This window comes from Chelonoidis abingdonii, chromosome 5, assembly GCF_003597395.2.
Source record: "Chelonoidis abingdonii isolate Lonesome George chromosome 5, CheloAbing_2.0, whole genome shotgun sequence".
Lineage (NCBI taxonomy): Eukaryota > Metazoa > Chordata > Testudines > Testudinidae > Chelonoidis > Chelonoidis abingdonii.
Window position 1 is genome coordinate 25,727,955 of NC_133773.1, and position 20,783 is coordinate 25,748,737.

Genomic DNA, 20,783 nt, shown 5'->3' on the forward strand with positions numbered 1-20,783 from the left:
TATGTACAGGCGTTGGAGGTTCCATTCATTTCAGGAAGGAGGGTGGTGGTTGTGTGGAGAACTGAGGCAGTAGGAGGTGAAAAACATACATAATAGAAAAGGTCAGAAAGAGATGAAGGAAGTCTGTGGAACTAGGGGCAGGCAAATTGAAAAGAGGAGCTTCACTCACCTTCTTCAAATCCAGTAGGTCTGTGATACCTTTGGGTGAAGACTCCAAACCTTCTCAACCCTTTTGAGCTTGTATTATCACCTGGTTTGGATCTTATGGGCTACAGTAATGGGAATGTCAGAATTATTTAATGAGCTTGTACTGACACAAGCATTGCTACAGCTGCTGTTTTTCCTCTTTTCTTTTAGTTTTTCCATGTACAGTTCTCAGTACCATCTGTCAAGAGGACTAGGGTGAATAGAAACATAGGAAACTTTAGTCTTTGTACTTCCTAAGGTCAACTGAAGGGATATGGTTAGGAATAATGTTGACAGTTGGCAATGCTACTAATAAAAGCAGAGTCATGATGAGCTTTTGTTTGTTTGTTTTATTGAGGTTTATGTTGCATTTATAGAATGCACACTAATTTATATTGAGTGGTTGTTTCAGAAAATATGATGCTATTTATATGCCAACATGTCTTTGCCTTTTTCATAAAATCAGATTAATCTCATAATTCCTAACATGTATGTTGTGCCTCTAACAATTTTTAAAATGTTGTCTTCTTATTGAAATCTGTATTGTTTAACCCAAGAAAGGTCATTCAGGATTTTGATGGAAATTTAACTCCATTAACAGGTGACCTGAAGAATTTTAAAAAAGATTGTATGCATTTATTTTTGGTAGTTCCTTTTGGGCAGGTACAGTACTTTCAATTCCCTCTTTAAAGCAACATGCACATGTATAAATCTATTATTTGTATCACAGTAGCATCTAGGAATACTAGTTAAAGACCATGACCCCATTGTACAGGCACATACAAAAAAGACAGTCTCTCCCTCAAAACACTTGCAATCTGCAGTCAGATTGGAGACAAAACAGATAAAGAGGATGGGGGAGGAGGTGTTGAGAGGATGAGGTTACAAAGCTTCACAGATAAGTAGAGGCCTCGGCTTGCCATCCAGATAGGTAGTGATTTGCAAGCATCATGGCACTTGACATATTAAATAATATAAATAAGAGGATTTGATTAGGAATTCTCCTTTAAATTCCATATTCTTTCGCTTTATCCACATGTCCCCCAGCAAAAAAGTAAGTATCTAGATATATTTAGCACCAGCTTCTTATCTTAAATGTGAGACTGTTCTTGCAATCTCTCACATAATCCAGTAGTTCTTTTTTTCCTTACATTTGTGTATGCTGTGGTGAAAGGTGCTGGATAGAGAGGCTTGGAGAATGAAGTGCTCTGTTTACGCATAGTACAAATATACTGTTATCAATGGCAAGGCCAAATTTTTACACAGCCCTACAGAAGTGTCTCAATGGTATGTAAGAATCTAGCTTTAATTTGTAGCATGTGTTTAGGGATATATAGTGTATAGACAAATTGTCCCCTTGATTAAAAGCACTGATTTTGGTAACTTTGTTATGTTTCCTTTACTTTTCTTTCCAGATCCTGGATCTGGGAACTCATCACCACACTGTGACAAAAGCAGAAGTTCCTGATCATATCTTTTACGTTATTGGAACCTGTGTTCTTATAATTGGATCTATTGGAGTTATAGGAAACCTTTTAGTTCTCTATGCATTTTACAGGTATAGAAATTCAGTTCCAGACATGATTGATTCAGCAAGCCCAGTGACTTGAGCTTGTAAAGTAGCGTGTGTGTGTGTGTTGTGTGAGGGAGAACAGTCTGAATCAGTTTCTTCTCTGCACATATTTGTTGATGTAAAATGCAGAAAAGCCCATGTACATATCATCACTAGGAGCATCACTGTAAGTACTTTTTCCTTTGAGTAATTCAGAACTATGAGAAAATAAACACATGGGACTTGTTTCGTGATGGACTAAACTTACAGATTTGAAGAAATGGTTAATTGCACCATTATATTCTCTCTCTCGCTCTCCCTGACTCCCTTCACCTTCTACCCCCAAGAATATGTAAAAGATACTGTCAAGACTGCCTCAGACAGTCACTTGAAGGTGCTGGGGGAGGTGGGGGGGAGTTGGATCCAGGAAGCGCCCTGGTACATGAAATAAGGCTATGCCATCAATGCTCTCCATGCCTGCAGGCAGACAGTATTTATACATTGATGGCTTACGACAATGTGAAGCAGGGCGAGCTCTCCCGTCGACATAATAAAACCAGCTCAACAAGCAGTGGTAACTATGTCAGCAGGAGAGCATCTCCCACTGACATAGCAATGTGTACATCAGTGTTTAGGCCAACAAAATGTATGTCACTCGGGTGTGTTTTTTCACACCCATCTGGAAGGGCTGGTTAGTGGAGAAGAATAGCACAGGGAAGTGGTCATCCCATCCTATGCCAAGAGCCTCACACCTATGAGAGAGTTTTCATCAGGAGAGACAAGCAGAGCATGGTGTGGAGCCAGCACTCCCAGCTTTTATACCTTTCCATCCAAGATCTGAGGGCTTCATCATCTCTTTTGCTCACAGCGAGCTATCTGCAGGGCTGGATTTCCAATTAGGCACAGTAGGGACCCCTAAAATTAAAAGTTGTCTCCTGGCACAGGTTGGTGGCTGCCTAGCATGTGGGGCTGAAGCAGGGTGAGCATCTGAGTCAGCCCACATGGGGGCACTATGAGCCATGGCCAGGAGGGGTGGCTGCTGCAGGTGCTTGGAGCATCCCAGCCACTTCCCAGTCTCAGCTGCCCCGCTGCCTCTGCCCTGTGCCTGGGAAGGACAGGGAGGGTTGTGCCTGGCACCCCCATTCATTTGCATGGGCACAGCCAGAGCATGAGTGCCACGCTGGGCTGTGGGAGGGACAAAGACACTCAGGAACTGCTCACTGTTGGGAGAGGTACAGTCCCCCCCCCTTGCACCTTGCCTAAGTGGGTGGGCTGTGCCTTGGCTCAGGATGGGAATGCCATGTGTAGCAGAGATTCTCGTGCCTTCCCGGGAAGGTTGTGCCCTGGCTGATCCTGCTGCCTTGGGACTGCTCCGCCAGCAGAGGAGGGCTGGGAGTGGGCAGCGCTGCTTTGAGGGGCTGCTGCAGGAAGGAAATGGGCCGGTATATAATTGCCAGCATGAATACGCAATACGTTTCACATTCATATTGGTGCAAGGTCAGCTGTAGGTGGAGGGGGGCACTGAAGATGGTGCTCCTAGGGGCATGTAAGGTGTAAATCCAGCCCTGGCTGTCTAAATTATGCCAGCCAGACTGATGTGGATACACTTTTCCCACGGCAAACTATTATTGCAACACTTACTATTCTGACCTTCATACAAAAATTTAAAAATGGCTCAACTTTGAGACTTGGCTTGTTAATAGTGCTCCATCAGCCAGTGAGTTCGAAAAAAAATTGGTTAGATAATATTACTGTATGCTCTTGGAAAGTCACTTCTGAGCATGCTTATTAGATATATTATAAGTAAACTAGATAATGCAAATTTTTCTTTTAAAAATAGCTTTTTTAACATGGCAGTGCTTAACATTAGGAACAGAAGAAAGTTTTGGTTTTGTGAAAACTGCCATTCTAGCAATTTCACCCATTTTGCTGCATTCTGCAGTGTTCTGCTTTCATTTAAAATGTTTTTTTCCCCAGTTTCCATAATAAAACCTTCTGTGCGTCATCAGGCATAGTTCTGCTGCCCTGTTCAATCAGACCTGGAGAAAACTGTCTCTAGGAAACAATAGCGACAGCAAAGGTCTGAACTCTGCCCCCCTATAATCTATTCACTGCAGCAGGTTGTGAATTTCCAAACCTAATTGGAACCATACAAAAGTTAATATTATTACTCAGAAGTGATTTCTTTCTCAGTTTTTACTTTTTTTAAAAAAAATTAAATTAAATTAAATTGACAGTAAGTATTTATCCTCTGGTAAAAGCAGCAGAGTCTCCTGTGGCATCTTATAGACTAACAGATGTTTTGGAGCATGAGCTTTCATGGGTGAATACCCACTTTGTCAGATGCATGAATGCAAGTGGGTATTCACCCATGAAAGCTCATGCTCCAAAACATCTGTTAGTCTATAAGGTGCCACAGGACTCTTTGCTGCTTTTACAGATCCAGACTAACACGGCTACCCCTCTGATACTGTCCTTCGGTAGTCATCAAAAGCCAGGTACTATACAAACAGAAAACAGGCCAGCGCTGATTTGAAGGGTTTACCGTCTAAAGATTTTTGGGGGAAACCTATATTAATTAATTATTTATACTGAGCCCATCACCATGAGACCCGAGCACTGAAGGGTGAATAGCTAAAATAAATAATGTTAAGTTTTTCCACAGACCACTTGAGAGACTTTCAACATTAAATACGTTTTCTATTTTTGTTTAATCCCATGTTAGGTCAGTGATTTTTCTTACAGCTAAGAAGTTTTTATTATCAGTCTGGGCAATGATTCCTCCTGGTCATGAAAGTGTCTGTAATTCTTCCATTCTGTAACCTTCAGGTGCCATCATCTTTGATTTCCGACCATTGGTAACAGCATACTTAGCATTAGCATATTCTGCTTTCACATTTTAGCTGTCTAGTGTCAGAAAAGGACTTTCCAGCTACTAATTCCAATCAGTGAACATTCTTGAGCTTCACTGGAGACATACAAGGCTGTCGATGAACTGGCTGAAATAGGTTCTCTTGCTTTACTAAAGACATATCAAGAATGACATCCTATTGGAAAAATGTCAATGGAGTTTTAGGGGTTGCTTTTTAAACTTGTTCAAGGCCAAAAAATTAACATGTAGTCTGTGATTCAGCTGTGACTTTTTCTTTAAGTGTATCTTGTTACATCCCTTCTAATAGTATGCACAGTCAGGATTGGCTGTTTATATATATATATATATGTGTGCATCCTTTGGATGTAATCCTGAAATACTAAGAATTATTGCAGATGGATTTTGAGACCAAAAATAAAAAAATACTGCATACTCCTTATATCTGATAGACATGTGATGTCACCTCTTTTTATATTCTTAATCCTGTGAAAGGGGCTGAATTCAAATTCTAGAAAGAGAAGGCTTCTATTTGTCCACATGATTGATACAATAGAAATCGCAGTACTGAGAGCATCTCTCCACAGTGACTTCAATCCTGTTCTGGGTGGATCACCCACAGGATTGAGAGGATGTGGTAGTTATTCTCCATGTCGTTGCCATCCAGGGTTCCAGTAATAGTGCTGTTTTCTACATGAGCTGAAACCACTAATTTTTATGTAGCCCACTGACTCTTGGTCAGTGGATGATGACTTTTGGTCTTACCAACAGGAATAAATTCAACCCAGTGACCTAATGCAGAAGTGAAAGGTTCCATATCTCTTTACCAGACCTTTGAGCCAGTCAGACTCCAACTTTAATATAGAATGGCATTTGTAGGCTTTATAGTACAGAATCACATGCCACCCCTTGGGAGATTATAGCTTAAGGTCTGTCTTAGAAGTCAGTCTTTGGGCCAGAGCATGACAGTGCGTGAAAACAGCACAGCCGATTATTGCAGACTTGATGCTTGTATCCAGCTAAGGTGGACAGTTAGTATATATGGCTTCTTTGAAGCACCTTCTGATAGCTGAAGGGTGGATCCATTTGGCACAGCTAAAATTGTCAACAAAGATTGAGTGGAGAGAGAGAGGAGACTGCAGTATTTATAGTAGGCAGAAAATGTAGGCCACACCTTGGTCAGGCTTTTCTATATAAGTCACTGCTTTAGGGAAGCTAAGTGCCACTTTTGGCATGTGCCTTAAATTTGAATGAATTTGCAAATGCAAAACTACACAGAAAATCATTGAGATGAAAGCTCCACAGTGCCACTTTTACAGTCACTTTCCAGTTAAATGATTTTAGAAGCCAAGAGAGAGTAGAATCAGCATTGAATATGAACGTCTTTACAGTGGAGGGGTCAGATACAAGGAGCTACTGTAGTTATAAATTGCTTCAGCTTCTTTGTTGAAGACCATCATAAAGATATTCTATTGCAATATTAACCCATCTGTGATCATTACGGTAGGTACACAGAGCAGTGCTGAGAATGTATTTTGCCACATGTACCGTTATATTAGGTGGCATTGAAGCAGTTAAAATGTCTCAGCATTTCTATTTTGCATGTATATCTTCAAGGATTTATAACTGGGATGTAACAATTCTCCCAGGCAGAAATTTAGCATACAAGTAAGGCAAATGTTATAAATACTACAGTGCTAGTTGGAAGAAATGAAAATATGTAATTGTACATTGTGGTACTTTGTCTCTTTACACATCAGTTACTGTTTTAATTATAAATATGTAGTCTATAGTTTTGCTTCTCATAAAGAGCTCTATAATGTGAGACTCCAAGTGAATAAAATGTCATTTGGTCTTGTGTGTCTCCTTTGATGCTCAGGTTATCAAAAATCACTTGGAAAAAAAGTGAGTTCAGTCCTGCTAATACAGAGCAGCTATAAAAATTCAGTGATCGCCCGTGTGCAGCCTTTGACACTGTACTTTCTGTTAGGGTCTGACCCTGTGAAATGGTGAGCACTCTCAACACTTACTGGTGTCAGTGGCAACTGAGCGTGCTCAGCACGTCAGGATCTGTCTATTGAGCAAAAACATGTTTCTCAGGAAATTTAGAGTTCTCTCCTACTCTGTTAAAATGGAGTTTGGTAAGTATGAGTATATTCAATATATTTCTATGTTTATTGATAAAGTGTTGGAAAATAGATCCTTTCCTCTTCCCCTAGTCATTATTCCAAAATCCTGACATCCATAGCTGTGGTAATGGATTGATGAATGAAGCATAAAACTGTAACCTAGAAAGTGTCAGATTCTTTGAGTAAGTAAACAGTAAAAACAAACTTAACTGTCTGGCTTGCATTTATTTATTTATTTTATTTATTTTATTACTTTTAAGCAACAAGAAGCTGAGGACACCGCCAAACTACTTTATAATGAATTTGGCTGTGAGTGACTTCCTGATGTCTGCTTCTCAGGCCCCCATTTGCTTTATCAACAGTTTGCGCAAAGAGTGGATACTTGGAGAAATAGGTACTTTTCAATACTACTTCATATATCCCTCTGCATGGGAACCTATCTTAGCCACCAGCGTGTGGCATGGAGGCAGCAGCATCAAGACTCTTGAGGCACAAGCCAGAGTCTTGACATCATCAACCAAAAGGACTGGCACAAAGTCACTGAATTCCGACCTTCTTGTGCTTTATAGGTTTGGTTCCTTCCCCTTCCAGTTCTTTGAATGAAAGGAATCAAACCTTTGGCTTCAAGAGCAACACCATAGTGATCACATGACCACTTAGCATGTAAGGCCAGTTACCATGCTTGATGATGGGTAGAATAATAGGTAGGATAGTTTTGTTAAGCTATATATAGAGTTTTTTTTCTTTTTCTTGATTGACAGTGAATTATGTATTTATTTGTTTGGAAATGTATACCCAGTACCCAGTGCGAGGCCCCTGGGAGCATTCAATCAATAAAAAGAATCACAGAATAAGAGAGCCAAATGATGGCCTCAGCTGCTTCTCTCTTCCCCAAAACAAGGAACATGTGACATCTAAATTGTAGTTCGTTTGAAAATATTGCAAGCTCCGATTAAAGGCCTGATTCACAATTGTGTTAGTTTTGCTTTTAGGCTGGCATAACTCCATTGACTGCAATAGAATTAAATCAGCATAAAACTGGAGTAGCACAATGGTGAATCAGGTTCTGAAACAACCTATTTAGTACCAGCAGAGGAGATGTATTCATTGGGCTCACAATATTGTTTGTCTCTCCCACTTCGCTAGACAAATCCTGCCTGCCATGCTTACACAGGTAATCCCATGATCATAAATGGGACAGTTTGCCTGAGTGAGGCTGAAGGATTTGGTCCATTAACTCCATGCTCCTGACATTGACATGATTACTTTTGGTGTCAACTGTGTCATTTTGAACTATGTGCTGTCTCTAGCATACCATCATGTTTCTCTAATGTACCATCATGTGTGATGACACAGTGTCACAGATAATCCTAAGAAATGACTATTTGACACTAATTTCCAGGTCAAATTATTCAAATTGCAACTCTGTCTTTGTCTTTTAGAGAATATACAAAGGAAAAATCATTCTGACTCAAAGTGAAAATTGTAACTTAAAATAACATTGTGTACCATATTTCATAGGACAAGTGGCTGTTTTCTCCATATAGGCTTTTAAAATGACATGGAGTCAAGCACCTCTGCATTTTTAATTCATATAAAACAAAGTTAGATACACAGTGTGGGTGAAGTTTTATTAGACCACTGTTGCTGGTGAGAGAGACAAGCTTTCAGGTTACACAGAGCTCTTCTTCAGGTCTGGGAAAGGTACCAACTTGTCACAGCGAAATGCAAGATGGAATGAATTGTTAGCATGAGTAGTTAACACATATTTCAAGGGAACATTAAAGGTGACGTGCCCATAAATCCCTCTCCAGTCATGGGGAAGGGGTTTGGGAAAGAGTCTGGGTTGGAGGGCATGGGAACTTAGAGGTGCAGAGGGTGCTGCAGCACCCCAGGTTTTACGCAGGCTCCTTCCCGGGGCTCCCAGTTGCTGCCCCCATGCAGGTCCTGGTTGCTGGCCTGGGACTCCGCTCCTGGCCCTGCTCCCACTCCTTCCCCCAGCTGCGGCCCCATCTTCAGCCCCCTTCCCCTGTCTGGGTCCCCCTCTCCTGGAGACACGTCCTTGCTCCCAGCCCCAGCTTGGAGGTCGGGGGAGGACAGGGCCCACTGGTAAAAGAATTCTAGCACCACTGCGTAGGATTAAGTGGTTTACAGATTGTTGAAATGAGCCATAAATCCAGTGTTTGTGTTCAGTCCATGATTGTTAGTGTCTAGCAGAGTTACAATTTAAGCTCCCAGGCTCTCCTTCTGAAGGTGGCCCTTTTTCCTTTGAGGATGAGGACTGTGAAGTCGGATACAGAGCAATCATTTTGTGAAAAGTGAGAGGTGATATGGCGTTTTTTGTCTTTTATCATTTTCCTATGTGAATTCATTGACAAGCATAGTGATTCTCATTTCACCCACCTAGTTGTTACTGGGGCATTTAATACATTGGATGAGGCCAACCACATGTTGTTGATAGGCATGTGTTGGACCCATGGATATCGAAAGGTGTGTTGTGAGGAGTGTTGATCATCATAGCAGTGAAGATAAGTCTACAGCAGGGGTGGGCAGCCTGCGGCCTGTATGCGGCCCATCAGAGTAATCTGATTGAGGGCCACAAGACATTTTGCTGATGTTGACCATCCGCAGGCACGGACCTCACAGCTCCCAGTGGCTATGGTTTGCTGTTCCCAGCCAATGGGAGCTGCGGGTCACAGGGATGTGCTGGCTGCCACTTCCCACAACTCCCACTCGCTGGGAACAGTGAACCGCGGCCAATGGGAACTGTGCGGGGCCGTGCCCGCAGAAGGTCAATGTCAACAAAATGTCTCGTGGCCTGCAATCAGATTACCCTGATGGGCCAGAAGTTGCCCACCACTGGTCTATAGGTTTTGCATTTTTTGTTCTGGCAAGGTCTGGTGCCACTATCACTTAGTGTGGTCCTGGTCTATGGGGAGCTTGCTTCTGATGGTGAGCTTGAAGAGGTTGAAGGGTTGTTTGAAGAGGGGGTTCATCCTGATTTCTTTCACAATGTGGTCCTTATTGAGTATGGGTTTTAATTGTTGTTGATATCCCCCATGTGTTCCAGTGTGGGGTGGCAGTCGGAGGGGTTTTATTTCTGTATTGAAGTAGGTTCTCTCAGGGTATTTGGGTGGCCCTTTCCCTCTGGACTGGAGAGTTGTTAACTGGCCACGTCACCTTGAATGGTCCCTTGAAATAGGCATTAACTACTTATGCTAAACAATCTGTTCCACCTGGTATTTAGTATTTAACAGTGACACTCTGGGTATGTCTACAATGCAGATAAAAACCCACAGCTGGCCTGTGCCAGCTGACTGGGGCTCGCGAGTCTCAGTCTGAAGGGCTGTTGAATTGCAGTGTAGAAGCTCAGACTGGAGCCCAGTCTGTACAACCGTGCAAGGTGGGAGGGTGCCAAAGCTTGGGGTGTAGCCCGAGTCCAAAAATCTACACCACAATTTAAACAGCCCCGCTCCTCAACTGTGAGCCTGAATCAACTGGCTTGGGCCAGCCATGGGTTTTTAATTGCAATGTAGATTTAGCCTCTGAGTAAAGTTTCCCAGACCTGAAGAAGAGCTCTGTGTAGCTCAAAAGCTTCTCTCTCTCATCAGTAATAGTTGGTCCAATAAAAGAGAGAACCTCACCCATCTTGTCTCTCTCTAATATCCTGGGATCAACACAGCTACAACAACACTGCATAAAACAATGTTCATTTTTTTGATATATCCTTTTGTCTCTAGGAGACAAATGTCTGTTTCAGCATAGTTAAGGTCATTATATTGGGCAGCATTCCAGGAAAATGTAACTTTAATTGTATTGGATTTTTGTTGAGGCAATTTTCCATTGACAAATGATTCTCAGTCATAGCCTACAGTAGAGGGTCGGACATTTTTCCTGCTTATTTTATATTAATTTTATATTTTTCCCATTAAACAAAAATGAACTGTTGATGCAGGAAGGCTGTATAAATTCTTATGACGAGAGAAGTGTCTTGAGTCAAGAACAGCATGATCGCAAATAGGAAGTTGATTGCATCAGGCTGTAAGAGAGAGTTCTACGTTTGTTTAGAAAACAAAAATCTTACATTCCACTTTTCTATTTAGGTTGTGAGCTGTATGCTTTTTGCGGGGCGCTCTTTGGAATAACCTCAATGATGACCTTATTAGCTATTTCTGTTGATCGATACCTTGTGATCACTAAGCCTCTACAATCCATGCGATGGACTTCCAAGAAACACACATCACAGATCATTGTTATTGTTTGGCTCTACTCGCTGGGATGGAGCGTGGCTCCGCTTCTTGGGTGGAGTACGTTGTTTACTCTTTTTTGTGTGTGTGTGTGTGTACATTATGGTGCTTTTGCTTTGTTGCAGATGTGTAAAACGGCCCATAGGCGTTATTGTTGAGTGTATATATGGCTAATGCTTGGGGGGTTGCTATAGTATAGTATATCTGTGCCTACAGCAGTGCAGGTGGGTTTTTTTTTCCACGTATGCTCAAGCAAAACAAATCCCCCAATGGCATAATAGGTGTGTATCAGTACTTCTCAAGTCAGGAAGGGTAGGTACCTTCTCTGTTCAGCAGTAGTTGTCAGCACACTCTTACTTTCTCAGTCATCTTTTATGTCAAGAGATAAAGGGACAGATTATCAAAAGCCTGCCTTCCCTTCTGAGCTTGAAAATAAAGGCAGGAGTGATGAATGTCATGTAGATATCTGAGGTGAGGATGCAGCCTGGTAGTCAGTTATCTACATTAAATCAATAGCAACCTCGGTTATTTGCACATGCAAAATTGTGTGCACAAAAAGGGAGGGCACGTTGAGGCAAGGCTGAGAATTACTCCTAATATTTTTCTTCCTTCTGTACTGGCCTTATATAAATACATTAAAGTGACTATCTCAGGAGGAGTAAAATATTAGTGTTACTACTTTAAAAACAAGTAGCTTTGAAAGATAACACTGAAAAATAGTATGAATTCCTAGTCAGTGAGAAAAAATTGTCATCTCCATTTCAGCCTGAACGGAGATTACATAAAAAATAATACAATATTTAAAGTATTTTTAAGTTCTACTTCAAAGTCCACTGAAGATTGGAGGACTCCGTCTATTGACTTTAATAGTGTTTGGATCAGGACCTTAAATTCCCCCTATCTTCTTGTCTTTGTTAGTGAATCCAGTCCCTGAGTATCTCAGTCTGGCTCATAAACTTTTCCTTGGAAGAGTTTGACGATTCTAATCTTGTTTACCAAGTGTCATGCTCCTAAGAAGAAGCAAATCAGCACAGCTGAGAAGTTGCAGTTCCATCCTGCACTGTGATCAGATCAGAGAATCTCCTGAAGAAGGAAATCCCTGGGTTCAGTCCAGCTCGTGTGACACCTAACACATGCAAAAATGTGGGGCTTGACTGGCAGGTGCAAATAGCCAGGTCAATGTCTTTTGAGCAGCCTGCAAAATTTATTCATAATTCCTTTAAATTGTACTAGAACTGAGTATTGTATTCAGTGTTATACTCAAGCATACTGATATAGGAGAGAGGAATTACGGTCACGTTTTCTGGATAAGAACATCATAATGGCTGTACTGAGTCAGACCAATGGTCTATCTGACCCATTATCCTGTCTTCTGACAGGGGCTAATGCCTTTTGCTTCAGAGGGAATGACCAAACTGGCAAATATTGACCCCCTATTGTCCACTCCCAGCTTCTGGCTGTCAGAGGCTAGGGACACCCAGAGCATCTTGGCTAATAGCCATTAATCATCCTATCCTCTGTGAACTTATCAAATTCTTTTTTGATCCCCATTATAGTTTTGCCCTTCACAACATCCCCTGGCAACAAGTTCCACAGGTTGACTGCATTGTGTGAAGAATTTATTTCCTTCTGTTATTTTTAAACCTGCTGCCTATTAATTTCAATGGGTGATCCCTGATTCTTGTATTATGTGAAGGAGTAAATAACACTTCCTTATTCATTTCTCCATGCCATTCTTTATTTTATAGACCTCTACCATATCCTCCTTTTAGTTCCCTCTTTTCCAAGCTGAAAATTTAGATTTGCATCTAAAATCCATCACTGTTTGCTTGCTTCCGCTTATTTAATTTGGAATTAAACTTTGATCATAAATAATTTTAGCTTCCTGTGCTTTTAGTTTCCTTTCTCTTTCCTCTTTTAAAGACTAACTTTCTTCCTATCCCTAACTTTTCCTTCATTCTCTTTTTCAAATGATCTCTCCCTCCTTTCTCTTTCCGCTGTCCCTTCCTTCCCTTTCTCCACTACTTGCCACAACCTTCTCTTACTCTCTGCTACTAAACTTCTCCAGACACATGCATGCACACATTCACACTGCATACCTACCTGTCCCCACACCTGCCCACAGATCCATCACTTCCCAAACATCCTCCCCACCACACATACATCCAACCACCCACTAGTCATTACTTCCTCCATCTGTTGGGTTTCTCTCCACCCTCAACCTCTTATGCTGGGACATTAAGTATCTATCTCCCCTTCTCTTCCCTGCTTGGCATCTCCTTACCCCTTCTCAGACAGCCCGGCTAAGTATGACGAGGATGTGAGAAAAGTGGGGGAAGAATAGTTTTCTGGGTAAGGCACAAACCTTTGAGCCTGAGAGCCACAGCTGATAAGGATTCTATTCCTAGAGTCTCCACTCCTGTCTGATCTTGTCCAATTGTTTGGCTTCAGTCTCTTAATTTTCGTGTCTGTAAAAATGGGATAGCACTAACCTATCTCACAGGGCTATAGTTTTTTAATATTTGTTAAGCGCTCTAAGATCCTCAGCTTAAATATGCTACAGTGGAGGAAAATAATATTTCTGAAGGGCAATGTTTTCAAAAATGATTCTCACTTTTGGGTGCTGGATTTTTTTGTGTGTGCCCAATTTGAGATATCTTAAAGGATTTTTAGCAGGTAGATACTCAGCACTTCTGAAAATTGGGCCTCTTTAAAGCATCCAAAAAATCAAGGCACTCAGAATTATTGCTCGTCTCTGAAAATGTCAGCCTTAAGTAACAATAATATTAGTTTGGTCTTCTGTAGCATATTTTATCTGAGGATCTCAAAGTGCTTTACAGATCTGAAGGTGTCATTACCCCCTCTTGAAAATCTTGGTCTAAATCTGGATATTTAGCACAAGTCAGATTTTTTGTCTTAAACTTTGATGATATTGTCCCTTTGGCTGTAAATTTCTCTACTTCTGTGACTTTACCTCATGACCTTACAGTGAGGTTTTATTGAGATAAATGACCTAGTAAAAATTATACCTTCTTACTCAACAAAAATATTCCTTGGGTCAGATCTTCAGTTGACATAAACTAGTGGGGCTAATGTGATATACACTTGTTGAGGATCTAGCTCCTTGTGTTTATTTAATTATATCTACTGAATTTAATGATAGAAATAGCATCTTACTGCTTTTGAGCCTCGTTAGCTCAGGTAGTGTTAAAACAGATGGATGAGCTGGATTTCTACTTATTAATGTGCATCATTCACAGACATGTTTTGTTAAATTCCATTTGGTTAAACCTGTGCAATGGGGATGCATAGATGTAACAAAGGGTATAATTTAGCCAGCAGGACATTTATTGATGGTGTAGTTGCGCAAAAAAGGAAAAAATGAGGCTGAGTTTGCAGAGCTGGTGGTTGGGGGCAGGGATGTGCAGGGAATGGATTTTTACTTGTAGGCAGAGCAGCTTTATTATGGAAATTATTGAGAGACCATGACACTGTGTTCACAGACGCTTTTCAGAGTAGAACAGCACTTGAATATTTTGAATTAGTGCATTTAGTGTTTGAAGAAGCAGGAAAACCTCTTCATACTTAACAAGAGCATATAATCTCATCACAAATAGTAATGAAATCTATTTCCTCCAGGAACTGACAGGCATGCCACTTTCTGCTTGAAAATGTGTTTTTAGAATTGACCCTTTTTCAGTCAAAACAAAAAGTAACCTGGATTTTGTGGGTTTTCTCCCTTTCCGTCTCTTTTGTCCCCTTTTCTAGTGTAGAACCAAAAATGGGAGGGGGAGATCATTTCTGTTTCAATCAAATTCAGATGTTTGATTTTGAATGAAAATGAATTTTTTTTATTTCAATGAAAAATTAAAACCTGCCACATTTTCAAAACAAACAACCCCATATTTAATTTATCTATCTTAAGTTTTCCACTGAAAATGCTTTCTGTTTTTGGAACAGACCTAATATTATCCTAACTATTAATTTACTACAAAGCCAGAAACATTTCAGCCTTCTCGTCCCCTTCATCAGAATCTTATAAAGTCTGATTTAAACTCATGTTATTCCTTTCACTGCAAGTGAAGGTGCAATATAACAACTGACAATAGCCTTTTTGTTTTAATATTAAGATAACATAATTCCATGCCTTGTTTTGCTGCTCTAGTTTTCTGTATTGATTTAGTAGCTAGCTTTATTTTAAAAGATTACATTAGATTATCGTTAGATATCCCAATAACCACACTTTTGTGTCATCACTGCTGTCTTACAACTCTTCTGTTACCAGTATCTAAAACTGAATTATTGTAAACATAGAATATGGCATTTTTCCTGCAGTTGGGCTTTGAATTGAGCTACACTGCAAAAGACATCTGCCTGTAATCAATAGCTTTACAGCTGAGTATACTGTGTAGGATTTAACTCGGAATAAGGCTTTAGCATTGATATCTGGGACAATTAATTCTTGTAATAGTAAATAATGATCTGTTTAATTGAAAGCCTTGGATATGTCAATAAAATAACACACAAAATTATTGCCTTTAATCAGGCTTGCAAATTTTGCTCACTCATTTGCCTGCCGTAAAATTTTGCAAAGTCTTCAATCATAAGTGCCATCCCAACAACAATAAAAAAAAATTGGGTCTGAGTCCCGTTTACACGAAGAGGTTTTGCACTGAAATTTACACTGATGTCCAATTGTCAGGAAGTAAATCCTTGCCAATGTGGTCTGTTCAGATGTGGAATAGTCTCGCAGTGAAAGCTCCATCACCTAAGTCCTGTAAAATTAAACTGGGCAAAGCAAGTAGACCAATCCTACACTGACAGGGTAATTGCAGTGTGACCTGATAGTTCTTTTCCGTCTCTTAATTTCTAATATATGAGTTAAAACAATATTGTGGCATCAGTAGAAGAAAATAAGCCAGATCAGCCTTGCAGTTGCCACATCTGCTGATTTCCCAGAACACAGTTGTCATAATTCAGGGCTATCTGCACCTTTGAAGCTGCTTAGTTTTTCTGAGCCCACCCCCTGTGTCTTTGCTTCTCAGGGTAGAGTCGCACAATTTCCACCCTCTCAGACTGGTGCACCTTGTGCACCAACAGTGATTCGTTAGCAGGCATGAATGGTTTGAGCTGTACAAGTCTTCCCTTCAGGTGTTGTGACCAGTGTGTAAACACAGTAACATATGGGATGGGATATTTACCCCCACACAAGGCAGAGCAGGGTAAATTAGATGAATTAACCTGAGAGGCTGCACCTGAGGGAGAAATATGGTTTGAGAGGCTGTTTGATGGAACCCAGCTGAGAAGGAGCCTGCAGGACTGATATAAAGCCAGGAAGCTGGCAGCAGAAAAGAGCTGCTGGGGAAGTTGTCTGCAGTTTCCCTCTGAGAGAACAGGTGTGTGTTCAGGCGTTACAGAGCTATGTAGTCTGCAGTTAATCCATTGGAGGAGGGAGTGTGGGCTGGCTGACTTAGAGAGAGGAGAGTTAGAAGATGTAGGAAGGAGTCTAGGGAAAGAGCAACAGGGTCTGGGAGAAAGCGGAACACGGTTGGCTAAACATAGTTCCCGGTCTGGAACGTGAGTTAGTGGGTGGGCTCGGGTTCCCCTACCAGCCACTGGGAGAAGTGGCAAAGACTGGGCAGGGGAGCAGAAGACTCTCTCGGATAGTCATGTGATCATACTTTAAAACCCCAGAAGCGAGGCATTGTAGTGAAATGGCTGGGAGCCCCAAGCCATGAAGAGAGATCACCCTGAATTTCATGGGGTAGCAGGGTGCATGCACGAGTGATAGAAGGAGCTGTTGGACCTGGAAGGAGCTAATCCCCAGAATAGCCAGGAGGAGACACCCTACTAGTGAGGGGACCCCATGACAACATAAAACAGTTTAAACAAAACATAGTTTAACCCCAACAGTGAGAATAAAGCATAACAAGAGTGAAGCATTTTTAAATTTAAAAACCTGCCTACGTGCATAACTGCCTTACCTAAAGCTTATGTATGTAGTGTTGTTGTGTTTGTCAAAGGATATGAGAAAGACAAGGTGAATGAGGTAATATCTTTTATTGACCAACTTGTGTTGGTGAGAGAGACAAGCTTTCAAATTTAGAGGGAGTTGTTCTTCAGGTCTAGGAAACTTAATCAGAAAGTCACAGCTAAATATAAGATGGAACAGATGGTTCAGCATAAGTAGTTAACACGTATTTCATGGGACCGTTCAAGATAAAGTGACCCGTTAACCACTTGCTGGTAATAGGGAGAAAAGAAAGAGGGGGAAGCATCTGGGGGTGATTACTGATAATAAGTTTTAGATTGGATGTATTGCTTATTACAACAATGTGTCTATTCAATCTGTGATTTTTAGTATCTAGCAAAATTATGAAGTTAAGCTCCCAGGTTCATCTTTTGAAAGTGTTGTGCAGGTTTTCTTTGAGGATGAGGACTGATAGGTCAGATACAGAGTGATCACTTTGTGAGAAGAGTTCAGCCACAGGTGATGTGTGTTTTGTCTGTGAGAGTTCATCCAAGAGTATAGTGATTGTCTGGTTTCGCTCACATAGTTGCTATTGGGACATAGTGCTTAGGTAGGCCTAACTTGTCTTGACTCTCCCAGATTTGGTATTGGGGTTCAGTCTGCTCCCGGGCGGGGGCGCGCGTGCGTGTGTGTGTGTGTCCGTCCATCCGTCCCTTCCTTCCTTCCTCCCTCCTATAGGGACTGCATTCCTTTATCCACTCCAACATCCTTTGGCTTGGTCTACACTACAGAGTTAGATTGACATGAGCTGCCTTATGTCAACCCATCTCTGTAAGTTTCTACACTAAAATGTAGCTCCCACCGATGTAACGTACCCATTACACCGATTTAATAATTCAATCTCGCTGAGAGGTGTAGCGCTTAGTCAACGTAGATAGGTTGCTGCAGTGTCAGTATAGATACTGCATTGCTTATGTTTACTGCGATTGCCTTTCAGAAACCATCCCCAATGCCCCACCCTGGTAGTTAAATCAGTGCAAACATTCCTGGTGAGGATGTGCACCACGAGCACAAGGACGTAGTGTGAATGTGTAAAACTGATTCAATAACTGCAGTGGCTGTATGTCAACGTAATTTATATTGACTTAATTTTGTAGTGTAGACTTGCCCCTTGTCTCCCTGTGTTTCTTGACCCTGTTTAAACTGGCTTATGTGGCCCACTAGGTGGGAGTTGTTAGGCAGCACACAGAGGGAACACACTCACACAGCTGACTGTTGTCAACATTGAACAAAGCAGAGCACCACACCGGTGACGTCTGACAGCAGGAGTCAAGGATAGACTTCAAAGCAATTGGTTCTCTGCATGGCTTTTTAAGACATAGATTGGTAAATGGGTGTCTGTCAGAAATGTTTGACCACTTTCCTGTTTACATGCGTGTGAGCTGATGCCTGAATTACCTCCTTGAAATCATATAGCATACAATACAATAAAAATCAATCACACATTTAATATTCATAAAATATTACAGGCGTCCAGAGGTGAAAGTAAGCCAGTACGGTCCGGTATAGTGTATCGGCAAGAGCCAGTATGCCGTGCTGGACCGCACCGGCTTGCACGGATGGGATTAAAAGGACTCTGGGCTCCCCGCAACAGTGGGGAGCTCCAAGCCCTTTAAATCCCACCCGCAGCTCCGGCGGGCTGGGATTTAAAGGGCTCGGAGCTCCCTGCCGCTGTGGAGAGCCCAGAGCCCTTTAAATCCTGCCCCCAGCTTTGGCGGCCGGGCTGGAGCCAGGATTTAAAGGGCGTGGAGCTCCCCACAGTCTGTAGTCTATGAAGTGCCACAGGACTCTTTGCTGCTAACAGAGCTACTCCTCTTATACTGATATGCTAGTGATCTTTCTCTAAAAACTTTTTAAAAGAGTTTAACATCATCCAATGTTGTTCAGCTTTCCTGAGTGAAGAAATAGAAGTGGGTAATGAGTGATATTTTTCTTTTTTGTTATTGGTAGTGAAGGCCAGGCACTGAGAACCAAAAAAAGCTTGCTTAATGTTGTTTCCCTTGACTTGCCTATGAAAAGCAAAAACAGTACAGCTTTACCCTGATAGTGAGAATACTCTGAATTCTGTTAGCATAATAAGATAGCTAGCATGCAAATGCTAATAGAATTACTTTCATCTAGTGAAGAGGATTTTCTGATGCTAAAAGGGTCAGACAATGAAGAAAAATTATATTAAGCATTTTCAAGCTATTTTCCTTTGCCTTCATTGATTTTTTTTCTTTTAATTAGCATCTCTGCTTATATCCATTCCAAAGCTTGCACTTGCTCTCTAACCACCACAGCTCTGCTTTTAATATTCAGCACTGTGTGTCTTATATTTACAGCTCATAATCAAGAAAAGGAGTTAGGTGCAGTAGCGGGTTTTACTGCATAGCCCATTAGGATTATTTCTCATTTGTTAAGCAATGACAATGTGTGTCACAATTTGTAAGACACAGCGGTCCCTGCTTTGGCTGTATTCTAAAGTGTTTAAAATCTAAGGCCCAATCCTTCAGGCTGATCCATGAGCCTGCACATTACCCTGTTCAGGGTATGTATTCACAGCAGGTGTCGGTGTGATGGCAGCTCAGGTGCACACACTAGCTTCAATCTAGCTAGCATAGGTAAAAAGAGCAGTGTTGACATTGTGGCAAGGAGCTAACAACTAGAGTCAGGGCCAACGAGGGGGGAGGGAGGAAGCTGGTACAAATTACTGGGGCCAACGAGGGGGGCGGTCTGGAAGGAGGCCTGAGGCTTGGCTTTCCCAGCTTCATTGGCCCTGTTTAGCCGGTCCACCCTTGCAAGGATGCCCGAAAAAAATATTTCACCAGCCCGAACCCGTTCTCGATGGTCCTGACTAGAGTACATACCCAGCCTCTCTTGGTTGCTAACCTGTGCTGAACCTCCTGCTGCCACATCTACATTACTACTGTTACCTTTGCCAGCTAGATTAAAGATAGCAGACACCTGTTACCATACTACAAGCACACATACATTTGCAGTATAGACATACCTTCAGTGAGGCTCAGCTGGAGCATAAGGTTCTGACTCCACTAGTCAGCTGGCAAGATCAGGGCCTAAGCCCCTGACTGTGCCAAAGAATCTGGGCACATGCCTGCACCTATACAGAGTCCCATAGACCTCAGCAGAACTCCATGTGGGTGTAAGAGTCTGCCTATGCAGAGCTCAGGCCTTCCACTGAACTAAGGTGAAAGTTCTGAGTGACTGGAAGAGAATGGTTAAGAAATGCTTCTGGAGCATTCACTGCACCTCCTGCTCTAATACACATGTACATAAACCCAGTATTAATGCAATATCCTGGGGCAAATATTTACCATTTCACTGGTGCAAACTACAATTGAAGCTATTTCAAGCCAGCTTCAGAGGATTCCCACAGCGCAAGGAAATCCTCAGCTGGCAGAAAGCTGCTGTAGCCAGCTTTGTGCTATTCTCTCCTGCTTCTCTCTCAGCACAGACATGTGTTAGATGCAAGGAGCAGGAGTGGAGCACACACACTGAGCAATTTAGGTTGCCCAAAATCTTAAATTAGTACCAGTAAAAGCCTTCTAGTGCACCACACCATCAGGCATTTTATATGAAGATGTTGCAATAAAGCAGTTTTAGAAATGCTTCAGAGAGGTTTTGAACATTTTATTGGGACTAGTTTTGATATCGGTCTTGTGCAAAATGAGTCCAGTTTTAACCACCACACACTTAACCCACACACAGCCCCTTGCCCCTGCCTTTCCCTGAGGGCAGTTGCTGAGATCCATCACAGATACCTCTTTGC

At 41.7% G+C, this 20,783-nt stretch overlaps 1 protein-coding gene across 1 annotated transcript in view; it reads left to right on the forward strand.

Moving 5' to 3' along the window:
• Nucleotides 1-20,783, forward strand: part of LOC116814757 (melanopsin-like) — a 60,841-nt gene that overhangs the window by 6,141 nt on the left and 33,917 nt on the right. The window contains exons 2-4 of the mRNA XM_032762587.2: nt 1,602-1,744; nt 6,997-7,130; nt 10,840-11,043. Of these exons, the coding sequence (XP_032618478.1) occupies nt 1,602-1,744; nt 6,997-7,130; nt 10,840-11,043 (481 nt within the window). The remainder of the gene's footprint in view (nt 1-1,601; nt 1,745-6,996; nt 7,131-10,839; nt 11,044-20,783) is intronic.